General features: G+C 56.1%; 3 protein-coding genes across 3 annotated transcripts; 2 read left to right on the top strand and 1 right to left on the bottom strand.

Annotated features, from left to right (window-relative positions):
• Positions 1-211: 211 nt before the first annotated feature.
• GP1BA (glycoprotein Ib platelet subunit alpha) lies at positions 212-2,388 on the top strand. Its single transcript, XM_068530812.1, has 2 exons — positions 212-255; positions 484-2,388. The coding sequence occupies exon 2, from the start codon at positions 490-492 to the stop codon at positions 2,386-2,388; it is 1,899 nt and encodes a 632-aa protein (XP_068386913.1). The 5' UTR covers positions 212-255; positions 484-489.
• A 2,136-nt stretch (positions 2,389-4,524) lies between these two features.
• SLC25A11 (solute carrier family 25 member 11) lies at positions 4,525-7,472 on the bottom strand. Its single transcript, XM_068530024.1, has 8 exons — positions 7,225-7,472; positions 6,472-6,624; positions 6,182-6,388; positions 5,905-5,995; positions 5,733-5,823; positions 5,547-5,646; positions 5,415-5,466; positions 4,525-5,278 (listed from the first exon to the last, which is right to left on the bottom strand). The coding sequence occupies exons 1-8, from the start codon at positions 7,317-7,319 to the stop codon at positions 5,123-5,125; spliced, it is 945 nt and encodes a 314-aa protein (XP_068386125.1). The 5' UTR covers positions 7,320-7,472; the 3' UTR covers positions 4,525-5,122.
• Positions 7,473-7,604: 132 nt separating this feature from the next.
• RNF167 (ring finger protein 167) lies at positions 7,605-12,317 on the top strand. Its single transcript, XM_068530023.1, has 10 exons — positions 7,605-7,766; positions 7,903-8,401; positions 8,484-8,564; positions 9,822-9,947; positions 10,053-10,140; positions 10,330-10,420; positions 10,650-10,755; positions 10,896-10,989; positions 11,638-11,718; positions 11,808-12,317. Exons 2-10 carry the CDS (start codon positions 8,318-8,320, stop codon positions 12,104-12,106), a joined length of 1,050 nt encoding a protein of 349 aa, XP_068386124.1. The 5' UTR covers positions 7,605-7,766; positions 7,903-8,317; the 3' UTR covers positions 12,107-12,317.
• Positions 12,318-12,448: the final 131 nt, after the last annotated feature.

Genomic DNA, 12,448 nt, shown 5'->3' with positions numbered 1-12,448 from the left:
TGGTGTAGAAGGACAGTAGGCAAGAGCGGGACCAAAAGGAGGGCTTGGGGAAGGTTGTGGAAGGAGGTGATAAAGGCCTGTGTCCGGGAGGGAGACCGTTCCCCGGGTCCCCGGAGCCCCTATCAGGCTGGCATTTCCTCCCCATCTCCACCCCCTTCCTGCCGCTGACCAGGCCCTCCCTGGAGCTGGAAGAGAGAAGGACCAAGTCACACCCTGAAAGAAGCTCTGTGGCTCCGGAGGTCTTTCTGCTGGCCTGTAAGCTGGGGCAGGGGGAGGAGGGGGCCTGAGGGACGGATACCAGCCAAGGACCTGGAGCTAGCAGTTTAGGCTTTGGGGGGCAAGGGGAGGAGAGGGGAGTGGAGGCAGGGAGGTGTGGGAGCTGAGTTTCTGGAAGGGATCCTGGAAGCTGCAGTGCGGGCTAGGGCCTGGAGGAATACTGCCGGGGGGTGGAGGGGTGCCCACTCAAGCCCCCCTTGCCCACAGGTCCCCATGCCTCTCTTCCTCTTGCTGCTCCTGCTGCCAAGCCCTTCACACTCCCACCCGATCTGTGGCATCAGCAAAGTGGTCAGCGAGGTGGAAATGAACTGTGAAAATAAGGGTCTGAAGGCACCGCCTCCAGATCTGCAAGCAGAAACCAACATCCTCCGCCTGGGTGGGAACCCTCTGGGCACCTTCTCCATGGTGTCCATGGTGAATCTGACTCACCTCACTCAGCTGCACCTGGAGAAGAGCCAGCTGACCAGCCTGCAGACTGACGCGACGCTGCCCCGGCTGGAGACCCTGATTATATCCCACAATACGCTGAGAAGCCTGCCCTTGTTGGGACGGGCGCTGCCGGCACTCTATACCCTGGACGTCTCCTTCAACGAGCTGGCCTCAGTGTCTCCTGATGCCCTGGATGGCCTGAGCCACCTCCATGAGCTCTACTTGCGTGGCAACAAGCTGAAGACTCTGCCCCCGCGGCTCCTGCAGCCCACGCCCAAGCTGAAGAAGCTCAACCTGGCTGAAAACGGGTTGAGTGAGCTGCCCCCTGGGTTCCTGGATGGGTTGGAGGAACTTGACACCCTCTACCTCCAGCGGAACTTGCTGCGCACAATACCAAAGGGCTTCTTTGGGGACCTCCTCCTGCCTTTTTCTTTTTTCCACGACAACACCTGGTTCTGTGACTGCGGGATCCTCTATTTCAGCCGCTGGCTGCAGGACAATGCCAACAACGTGTACATATGGAAGGAGGGTGTGGACGCCAAGGCCATGACCCCCAACGTGACGAGCGTGGGGTGTGTCAACTTGCCCAACACGTTTGTCTACACCTACTCAGGGGAGGGCTGCCACACCCCTGGCGACAGGGACAGCATAGACTACGATGTCTACGAAGAGGATGACGAGGTGCCTACCACAAGGGCTGCGGGCAGCTTCTCTACCCACACCAGCGCCCACACCACCCACTGGGGCCTGCTTTACTCAGTGCCGACTGCTCCGCTAGGCCCCCAAGTGTCCTCCTTGCCTCCAACTAAGGAACAGACCACGTTCCGAATTTCTACAGGACCCATCACATTCTCCAAAACTCTAAAACCCACCCCAGAGCCCACAGCCCCGAGCACCCCAGAGCCCACAGCCCCGAGCACCCCAGAGCCCACAGCCCAGAGCACCCCAGAGCCCACAGCCCCGAGCACCTCAGAGCCCACAGCCCAGAGCACCCCAGAGCCCACAGCACCGAGCACCCCAGAGCCCACAGCCCCGAGCACCCCAGAGCCCACAGCCCAGAGCACCCCAGAGCCCACAGCCCCGAGCACCCCAGAGCCCACAGCCCAGAGCACCCCAGAGCCCACAGCCCCGAGCACCTCGGAGCCCACAAGCGAGACCTCAGAACCCACCATATCCTTAACCTCCACAGAACCCACTTCACTTCCCACTATCTTAGAATCCACCACAGCCACCATCTCTGAATTTGTCAACCTCCTGAAGGCCCAGGGGGTGGCTCAGTGGAATGCGGAGAGTTCCAGAAACGACCCTATCCTCAACTCTGACTTCTGCTGCCTCTTCCTGGGCTTCTATATCTTGGGTCTCCTCTGGCTCCTCTTTGCCTCTGTGGTCCTCATCCTGCTGCTGTTCTGGGTCCAGCACGTGAAACCACAGGCCCTGGCCACAGTCACGCACACCTCACATCTAGAGCTGCAGAGGGGAAGGCAAGTGACAGTGGCCCGGGCCTGGCTGCTTTTCCTCCAAGGCTCGCTCCCCACTTTCCGCTCTAGCCTCTTCCTGTGGGTGCGGCCTAATGGCCGTGTGGGGCCTCTGCTGGCAGGACGGCGGCCCTCAGCCCTGAGCATGGGTCGTGGGCAGGACCTGCTAGGGACAGTGGGCGTTAGCTACTCTGGCCACAGCCTCTGAGGGGGGGTGGTTTGGGGACCTCGAGAGAGGCTCTGATGGGCTTTCCTATTGGGATCTAGCTGGGGGCGGGTGGGTACAGACTACAGGGTCGGGGGAGGGCTTCATTACTGCTTCTTTGTCAGGAGCCTCCTCTGCCCACCCCGGGCACACAATCCCAGACCCAGCATATCTGGAGAGGTAGTGAGATGGAGGCGTTGGGTGGGTCACAGAACAAAGAGAGCTCCTGATGCTGCATGGACAGCGGGGTTCCCAGACCACTAGGTTACTACCATCACTTTGGGGAAGTTTTAGGAAAAAGCAAACAACAAACAATATAGCACGGTTCCCACATGTATCCGTGTATTGAAGGAAACTTGGGAAGAGATGTCAAGATGTGAGCCCTGATTGTCTCTGGATGGTATAAATACAGGTGGTTTTATTTTCTATTCATCTGCTTAGCATTTTCTGGCTTTCCACCATCATATATTATTTGTATCATAAAAATAATTTAAAAATAAAATGTTCGTTCTTTTGGAGAGAGAAACGAGGCTGGGGCACCGTCACCAGTATTCCCAAGGCCCCAGCTGCCCCACCCTAGTTGCACTGCTCACTCCCAAAAGCTCTAGTCTTGGCCTGCACTTCCCCTGCCTGGGGTGCCTTTTCCCTCCTCCAAGGGTAACCACCCACCAGGCCAACCACAAGCAAGTTCCAGCTCAAGATCCAGAAGTTTCCTGGGAGCTCAGTGGTACTACTGAGGCTATCTGCCTGCAACCTGCAGTACTAGGAGGACAGGTGGGTGCCTCCTGGCACCTGTGGCCTCAGAAACGCAGCTCTCCTGCTCTGCCCGGGGCAGCAGGACTGGGGAGGGGAGGGCCTGGCAGTGAGTGCCATCTTGGTGGGTTTTACTGAACTACTCTCGGTTTCCTGCTGTCAAGCCAGGAGGTAGGCAGATGGAGCCCAGTTCTCTCCTCTGGTGCCATGGATTCTGCCATTCACCTGACCACGTTGGGTAGGGCTTTCTCTCCTGCCTCCAGCCCAAGCCAACACTTAGGGCCCAGAGAATGGGAGTGAGGGCTGAGCCTTTCTGGCTCCACGGAGACCCCTTCCTCCAGACGGTGCAGGAAGAATCCTCCTAACCTGCAACCCTGACCGCATCTTTCTCCTGCTCTGAACTCTTTCCGATATAGAGAACAACTCCTGAGCTTGGCGATCGAGGACTTCCGTGCACCAACCCATCTAACAGTGAGGTTTCCCCTCCCACAGCAGACACTTCACAGCCTGTGCTCCAGTTATTACAAACTTTGCAGAGATCACCTGCTCCCCAGCGTTTCTCCTCTAAGCCTTTGCTCTCAGTGGGCCAGGGGTGCTGCCCCTCCCCACTTCCCTGGCCAGTCGGGTACTGTGCACCGTCTCTCCTCGCCCAGGCTGGCGCGGGTGCCCCACATCACCCTGCAACAGTCTGTTGCTGACTCCCAGTTTCCCTGTCATCCTCCCCTCTGGACTTAGCACTCCTTAAGGACAAGGTCCAGGCTTCAAGTGTCTCAAAGCAGCCCCTGTGGCCCAGGCCAGCATGTGCATGGAGAGGGTAAGAAAAGAGGCAGAGATGGGAGGGCCCAACTGCACCGCCAGGCTGCTGAACTCAACTTCCACTGACGAGGTTCTGCCAAGGCGACAGTTCCCACCTGCCGGCTGCCTGTCCCCTGGCCTGCCTGTCCCCTGGCCTGGCTCTGGAGAAGCCTTCGGGCCTCGTGCAGCCCAGCCCTCCTTCCAATTGACCTTCCTATGCCCTTTTATGCCCCAAGAGGTTCCTAAGCTCCTTGAGGGCAGGGCCTGGGAGTCTCACATCTCCTAAAGAAATGGAGAAGGCAGTCACTCTCCCCAGCCTACAGCCCACATCAAGCCTCCAGGCTCTGGGGGCCCGGCTCCGTGCCCACTCTGCCCCCGACAGGTCAGCCTTCCCCTCTCAGACTCTATTCCCTCCCTCTTCAGGCTGCGGAAACAGTCACCAGACCCCAGAGGGTTTTTCCTGGGGATTACATGAGATGACCTGGGCGTCTGTTGCATTCTTGAGCGAGGGGCTGGGAAGCAACCCGCAGGGCCTGGAGTTTGGGTTTTTCTCACCCTTCAGCTGCTGCGACATGACTGATTTACATAACATTTGCATAAAAACAGCGGATACTTTTTCTTTAATAATTTTTCTTAAAAACTCCAGTTCCTGTTCTCCAGGGGCATCCGCTTCTTTGTCCAGTCTCCTCCCCCTCCTGCGCCCACAACTCTCCAGATTTGGGGGTGGTGTCATCAATCCAATTTATTGATTACGTCCTCAGTGAGAGGGAGGAAGGGCGGGCCATGTCCTCCCACTGCAGACCTTTGATCATCTTGACAGCTTCGGCTCTCTCCTGTTCCCTCAGCTCTGCCTTGGTTTCCCCACTGAGAAGGGGGGCCTCTGCTGTACTATGTGCCCTGAAACTAATACCCAAGAGGAGGCCAGAAATCTGCAGGGAGCTTTCCACCTCCGTGCAAGGCATAGGCAGGGACAGAGAGATCATGATGATTAGGACAAGGAGGGCGAGCTGGAGCAGGGGCAGGACAGACCAAAAGTCCTTTATCACAGAGGAGGGAACCATACTGTGGAGGGAAAATAAATAGAGGGGCCCAGGACAGCAGAGTCTAGGTCCCCTGGGGGGCACACTGACTGTAGGAGCAGCGGGCGAGTGGGAGCCCCGGCACAGCGGCTCCAGGCCCCTCGCTCGCCTCAGCCACTGAGGAAGAGACGCTTGTAGGCCTTGTTCATCTGCTCCAAGAAGATGAAAGTGAGGACAGTGTGGGGACCCAGGCGGGCATAGTATGGTGTAAAGCCCTTCCACAGACTGAAGAAGCCCTCGTAGCGGACGACCTTCACCAGCACATCCTAGACAGTCAGGCAGGCACGGCACTGAGGCTGGGACCTGGCCTCTGGGACCCTCTTCCTCTTACCCAGCTATCCCCCACCCCCACTCCCAGGGCATCCAATCCTGCAGCCCAAGCCCCTAGCCCTGCTTCCTCACCAGCCCGTTCTTGTATTCCGGCTTCCCGTCAATCATTCGCATGTTCTGGATCCTGAAGGAGAGGAGGCAGGGGCATGAGAGACATAAAGGGGGCTCTCCCGTCCGTCTTCAGGCCCAGGTCTGCATACTCACCGGGTCTTGACAATGTCCACAGGCATAGAGGCAGCAGTGGTGACCAGGCCGCTGATCATGCTGGCACAGAAGTGGCACAGGATGTTGTCAGAGAAGTAGCCTGGAGGAGGCAGAGCAGGGGGTGGCAGTCAGCTCACAGCTGGCCCAGGCTAGGCTGGGAGCTGAGGGCCCAGCTCGGGGTCTCACCTGAGTCCAGTAAAAACTGCTTGGACTGGGAGTAGGAGGCGAGCTGGGCGGCATTGACGACGACGGCCCGAGCCATGGTAGGGATGCAGCCCTGGGGTGGGTGGGATGGGGGAGAAGTCAGAAATGTCCAGGACCTGACCCCACATCCCCAGTCTCCAGCCCCTTCACTCACCCTCCAAAGTGTGGGGACGCCCTCTTCCCGGACAATTCGAATCAGGGCATTAAACACGTTTTTGTAGCCACGGCGCTGGTCAGCTGGAAGCCTGGTGGGAAGGTAGGGAGAGGCCAAGTTTGGGATAGACCACCCTGCCCCCACAGGAGCAAAGAAAGGAAAGCCAGAATGCTGTGAACAGGTGAATGCTGTGCTCTAGGTCTAGAATAAGAAATCAGTTCTTTCATTCTAGATTCCAGGGAATGGGGCTGGGGGCAGGCTCAGACCTGGAACTCACCGGCCATCAGCGGTCATGCGGATAAGAGCCACCTCAGCTGGTGTTCCCACAAAGGCACCAGTTGCACCTGCAGTCATGCCAATCAGGGCCTTCAGCAGAAAGCCAGGGGGTGTACCATCAGCCCCAGTCAGGCGCTCAAACAGCACAGTATAGATACCAAGGCGAGTAGTGGTATAGGTGGCCTGGCGCAGCAGGCCAGCTGACAGCCTGGGGAGCGAAGGGGTCAGTGCATCAAGCCAAAGTCTAGACCTGTCAACCCACACCCTACCCCCATCCTTTGGCCCCAGTACCCGGTGTAAATGCCCCTCAGCCCTTCTGCCCTCAGAATGCTGGTGAGGGCATGGAAGCTGGTTTTGTACTCTCGTGTCTTGGCTCCTTCCCCACTCAGCTGCATCCGGTTCTTCACCAGGTCCAGGGGCTGCACAAAAACTGTAGCTCCCATCCTGGGGGAAGACAGGGGTGGAGTCAAGGGCTAGGTGTCCCAGATCTACCAAGGCCCCCTGGAGCCCAGCAACAAGAGATCACAAAGGGCAGGGCCTGCCATGCGATTGACTACATATTCAGGAGGCTGGTGGGCATGTGTACAAAAGTCTCTGCGTGTACCAAGAGCAATGGGTCTGAAAAGTCCAGCGGTCCAGTAGGGGCCATGCAATGAAAGTGTTCCATGCAGCTCCCAGGGTGTCAAGCAGTGACCCAGAGACTGCATCCAGTCCGACCCAAGGAGGAGAGGTGGGCATTCATGACCTGGGACTCCACGTAGTCCAGCAGGAGCCATGCAATGACCTGAAACCCCAAACAGCCCCGCAGAGCCAAGCAATGGGTTGGGAAACTCAGGTGGCCTGGTGGGGGTCGTGTATGCAGCCCAGAAGGGGCCCTGCGATGGGTGAAAAGATCCTAGCAGCCCATCAAGGACCTCGTAATACGATGGGGACAGCAATGACCCCGTGTCACCTCGGTTCACTGCAACACACCCAAAGAACAGGGCCCGGTTCCTGGCACCCGTCCCTGCCTCCTCCTGTCCCATCCCTGGGGCCTGAGCTTACCCGGCCAGGCCCCCAAACAGGAACTTGACGGACTTAGGAGAGGTACGGGGCTTCCCGTTCACCCCAGAAGCCCCGGGACTCGCCGTCGCCGCCATCGCCACTCAATGGCCCTCGGCTCCCGGACCCGTGCGCGCGCAGCCCCGCTCGCGCCCAAGGTGACACCGCGCGCGCAACAGGGGCGAGGGCGCGCGCGTACGCCCCGGAGCTCAGGTCCAGCGCCAGCTGGAAGTTGGCGCAGGCGCGAGCGCAAAGGCGTCCGGGAGTAAGGCGGAGCTGCAGGAGGAGCTTCAAGAATGGGTGAGGGGACGGGGTGCAGCTATTTAGGCAGCCAGAGCACAGGCGCAATTTTCGTCGAATTGGAGTCGCGGGAAAATAGAGAGGAGGGTATTTGAAGATCTCGCGAGATCGAGTGAGCTAGACTAGCCAGAATTAGGCGGTCTCTCGCGATAATACAGGAAGCCGTCAGCAGGTGGGAGGGAGCGTGGTGACGACTCTCGCGAGACTTGAAGGTACGGCGGCTGCGGCCAGAGGGAGCAGGAGAGGTTCGTAAACCTGGCCCCTGAGGGATCCCGGGCACTAGCGGAGAAGCGACTAAGTCGTCTTCTGGGACCTCGGTGCTCCTTTCATCTCCACAGGCACTCCCTCCACCTCTAACCTTTCTTTTAATCGGCCTTTTAGGACCGGAAGTCCTTCGTCTTGAGCGTCCATTGCTGGAAGCGGCCTGACTTTCTTTGCCGGAAACCCTTTTCCAGGGGATGGAAAGACGGCCCACCTGGCCGGAAGTCCCACCTCCTTGAGCTCCCCCACCCTTCCAGAAGTTTTTCTGTCACCTGTGCTTGCCTCCGTTCTCTTTCCCCGTTTTATTCCTGTACCAGAAAGGGGTATTTTTGGTGTCTCCCAGCTCCATTAAACGGGTTGGCTGTCTCACTCCCCGAATCGGGGGTCCTTCCCCGCGCCCCCATGTAGCTGGGAAGTGGGACCTGGGGGTGGTTGAACCCCTGGGATCCTGAAGGAGGGCAAGAGAGGGCGCAGAACTCCGTTTCTGCTCCTGTTATCGGGACGCGGCCCCCTCCGCCTCTCCCCTCCCGCTACCATGCACCCTGCGGCCTTCTCGCTTCCTGTGGTTGTGGCCACTGTGCTGTGGGGAGCGGCCCCCACCCGGGGGCTCATTCGAGCGGTGAGTCTGAGGGACCGTTAGGAGAAGGGCGCTGAAGGGATAGGTTGCAGGTTGAAGGGCAAACATGGACTCTTGTCCGCAGATCTCGGACCACAATGCCAGCATGGACTTTGCAGACCTCCCAGCTCTCTTTGGGGCTGCTTTGAGCCAGGAGGGACTTCAGGTGATTTTCTTCCCTCTTTCCTGTTTCTCTGAATTCTCATTCTCCCTGCTGGGTAGGGGTTGAGGAGCCTTTCTTGGGTGAAGCTGGAGGTAGGAAAAGAGTCAAGTTAGGAACTAAGTGCAAGAGCACATCTAGTGTGGTGGAATCCAGAATCTGGAGGGAGAATACAAAGTCTACTCCTAGGACTCTGAGCCTTAGAAGGGAGACTGAAAGTGGACTAATAAAAGGCAGGACGAGTGGTGCGTATCAGTAGGGTCTCTAGAGCCAGTTACTGGTTTTATGACCTTGGACAAATTATTTCTCTGAGTCTTAGTTTTACTGTAAAATGGGATAGTAATAGAAGTTATCACATGTATTATTTTGAGAATTAAATTAGATAAGCAATTTTGTAGTAGTTTTTCACAAAGACTGCCACATAGCAAGAACTTAGTTGGGTCATAGATATCAGTATAGTTGTTTGTAAGATAGGTAATTGGAAAATTAAAGGGAGGTGTTAAAAAAATTCAACTGAGTAGATTTTAAAGCTCTTACTGGCTTTTATTTAATGACCCATGAATCAGGCAGCATTCCACCGAGCAGAAAGGATCTTTGAAGAACTATACAAAATGAAAGACTCACAGCCAGAAGGGGGTGGGGCAAGGAAGTTATACTAGCAAAGATTTGTTTGTCTGTGGCAAGATCTCCTTTCTTTAGGGGACTGCAGGGGGTCCACCAGGCAGATTACCTCACTAGTGCTGACCAAGTAACTCCAGATAGAGTGGTTTAAGATTCTATTCCTGGGGGAGGCTAAAATTATAATTAAGTATTGAGTTTGGTGACATGGGGGTCAGCACAAATAACTCCATTTGGGTTTGGTCTTGTGTATTTTTTAAACAGGGGAATATGTTCCCTAAGAGTATGTATTAGAGCAGGGAATGTGAAACAACTTGAGAAAGTGACGTGGATGAATGGAGAATTGAATTACAATCAGTGGGAAACTGGAAGGCAAAAGAATTAGCTAGGAGTGTGGAGTATATATTAGCTTATCTGGGAAAGGGGGAGGGATGATGGAGGGTCTGGTAAAGGGATGTTGTTTGATGTGATTGCATCTTCAGGAGGCTAAGAGAAGAGGTAGATGTCTGACTTTGGTGGGATGCTCAGACCCCAGGAATGAGCTCAGACCCCACTGACCTGTGGGGGCCAGTGTGCTTGGTGGGACCTGTGGGGAGCAGCACCTAGGGAGATGAAATCCAGCTGTTGTTTGCTTCTCTTCTCCAGGGCTTCCTTGTGGAGGCTCACCCAGACAATGCCTGCAGCCCCATTGCCCCACCACCCCCAGCCCCGGTCAACGGGTCAGTCTTTATTGCACTGCTTCGAAGATTCGACTGCAACTTTGACCTCAAGGTTGCTGAATGTGGAGTGGGAGCTGGGAGGCTGAGGGTAAAAAAGGCACCAGGAATGAAAGGTGGCAAGGCCCATGATGGCTCCTTATCTGCCTTGTCTCCCTAGGTCCTAAATGCTCAGAGGGCTGGGTATGGTGCAGCTGTGGTACACAATGTGAATTCCAATGAACTTCTGAATATGGTGTGGAATAGTGGTAAGGTTGGAGGATCTGGACAGCTGGGTTTTCAGTAGAGCTTAGACTGAGAGATGGCGGGAGGGCTGAAGCCTTAGGGAAAAGAAATCAGTCCTTTAGGTGGAATGGGGCAAGAGAGCCAAATGCCAGGGTTACCAGAGGATTCGTATGGAAGGTTGGGTCCCAAGTGTAATGCCCTAATCCCTGCAGAGGAAATCCAGCAGCAGATCTGGATCCCGTCTGTGTTTATTGGGGAGAGAAGCTCCGAGTACCTGCGTGCCCTCTTTGTCTACGAGAAGGGGTAGGACGTGTCCCTCCTTCCCACTCTTCCTTCAGCACTTCCATGCCAGCCTGGAGTCCAAGCCCGTGCCCCAACCATTCAGCCTCAGGCCCATCATGCTCTGCCTCTTGGTACTTTCCTCCCATCCCCTTCCGCCTCCATGGGCCCTGTCCAGAGCCAGTTACTTTGTCCCTCTTCCTTTGTCCCTTTGCCTTTCCTGCCCCTCTGATATTCGTCTTCCTTTTCCCAGGGCTCGGGTGCTTCTGGTTCCAGACAATAGCTTCCCCTTGGGCTATTACCTCATCCCTTTCACAGGGATTGTGGGACTGCTGGTTTTGGCCATGGGAGCAGTGATGGTGAGTAGCTCAGGGACCAAGATGGGAAGAGCTGAGGCCTTTAAAGCCAGACTGGCTCTGGGGTTGCAAGATAGGGCTGGTTTGTATGGGATTGTCCAGATTTTTCTCCAAGACTGATCATCCACTCCCCCTTTCACCAGATAGTTCGTTGTATCCAGCACAGGAAACGGCTCCAGAGGAATCGACTGACCAAAGAGCAACTGAAACAGATTCCTACACATGACTATCAAAAGGGTGAGGAGGGTGGAGGAGAGCAGGCCTTTCCCACTATTTCCCTGGTTCCGAAGGAGTTGGAGCCCAGGAGGAAAGAGGCAGAGATGGCAGGGAGGTGTCAGCTTGAGATGCCTCCTTTCCTCCTCTTTTTACGCATACATACAACGAGGACAGGACAGGATTAGAGCAGGAGATGGAAAGCAAAAATGATTAAATGTAATAGTTGGGGTTGGGGGGGGGGGAGATGGAGGACCTTGCTCATAAGAGGGAAGGTGGAGAAAGCAGAAAAATGGAAGGAGTGGGGAAGATTCCGCCAGAGAAGCAAGACACAGGTAAGGAGGGGCTGGGTCTTAGGCACTGGAGCCTCCAGTGCCCATATAAGGCTATGGCAGAAGCCCTGCCCCATTTCTGCTCCTCCCACTCCCTATCTCTCCACCCTCACACCTCCCCCCAAAAACCCACTTCCCTTCTTACCTGTTTCTCTGCTTGTTCTAACCTCGGATTCCTCATGTTCTATCCTGCTCCAGTCTCAGCTCTTCTACTGGCTCTGTAGAACCAGAGAAGATAACTTTTGCAGGGTTTAGCTCCACCACAGGCCTCCCAGAGTGAGTTCTTGTGGGCCCTGGTCCAGAATGGCTCAGTAAAAGAACTCCTTTCTTCTTCCACCAGGAGACCAGTATGATGTGTGTGCCATCTGCCTGGATGAATATGAGGATGGGGACAAGCTGAGGGTGCTCCCCTGCGCTCATGGTGAGGCCCTCACTTCCTGTGCCCGTGCCCCCCCCCACCCCCCACTCCACCAGCAGGTACCACACGCTTCACCTCATTCCTCTTGGCAGCTTATCACATCCGCTGTGTGGACCCCTGGCTCACTCAGACCCGGAAGACCTGCCCCATCTGCAAGCAGCCTGTTCATCGGGGTCCTGGGGATGAGGAGCAGGAGGAAGAAACCCAGGGGCAAGAGGGTGATGAGGAAGGGGAGCCAAGGGACCACCCGGCTTCAGAACGGACCCCACTTCTGGGCTCCACCCCCACACCTCCCACCTCCTTTGGCTCTCTAGCCCCAGCTCCCCTAGCCCTTCCTGGGTCTTCCACAGATCCCTCACCCTCTACCTCTGCAGCTGCCATCCTGGTCTAGTAGTCCCCTTTCCCCTCTCCCCTCCACCTCTGATGACCTATTTGCACAGCTCCTCTTCCTCTCTGCAGTCTTCTACGTTGAGGGATAGGAGACGAGGAATAGGATTTCCACCCCAGGTTTCTCCCTTACCCAACTCCATCCTCTTGAAGGGGTTGGGGGTACAAAGGGATGGGGTTTTCATTTATTGGGTTAATAAAATTGTTTTTGTGGACTAAGGGTGAGATCATTCTCACACGGGTAAACTTATCATTTTGGGGAATTGCCCCTTTTGCCATGCATGGGCAAGGGAAGCGGGGAGGCTAACCTGTAGTCCTAAGGGCAGCCCCAGTAGGCATCTGTTGT

The sequence above is a fragment of the Eschrichtius robustus genome, chromosome 20 (assembly GCF_028021215.1).
Source record: "Eschrichtius robustus isolate mEscRob2 chromosome 20, mEscRob2.pri, whole genome shotgun sequence".
NCBI classification, from domain to species: domain Eukaryota; kingdom Metazoa; phylum Chordata; class Mammalia; order Artiodactyla; family Eschrichtiidae; genus Eschrichtius; species Eschrichtius robustus.
This window is presented reverse-complemented; position numbering and strand designations above follow the sequence as displayed.

Excerpts from the sequence above, each read along its gene's own strand:
- RNF167 (XM_068530023.1), top strand. The coding sequence starts at position 8,318 with ATGCACCCTGCGGCCTTCTCGCTTCCTGTGGTTGTGGCCACTGTGCTG. Across the intron at positions 10,756-10,895 it reads TGGCCATGGGAGCAGTGATG|ATAGTTCGTTGTATCCAGCA; the intron begins GTGAGTAGCTCA and ends CCCTTTCACCAG. Across the intron at positions 10,990-11,637 it reads TACACATGACTATCAAAAGG|GAGACCAGTATGATGTGTGT; the intron begins GTGAGGAGGGTG and ends TTCTTCCACCAG.
- SLC25A11 (XM_068530024.1), bottom strand. The coding sequence starts at position 7,319 with ATGGCGGCGACGGCGAGTCCCGGGGCTTCTGGGGTGAACGGGAAGCCC. Across the intron at positions 5,996-6,181 it reads CGCATGACCGCTGATGGCCG|GCTTCCAGCTGACCAGCGCC; the intron begins GTGAGTTCCAGG and ends CCTTCCCACCAG. Across the intron at positions 5,279-5,414 it reads CGGAATACAAGAACGGGCTG|GATGTGCTGGTGAAGGTCGT; the intron begins GTGAGGAAGCAG and ends CTGACTGTCTAG.
- GP1BA (XM_068530812.1), top strand. The coding sequence starts at position 490 with ATGCCTCTCTTCCTCTTGCTGCTCCTGCTGCCAAGCCCTTCACACTCC.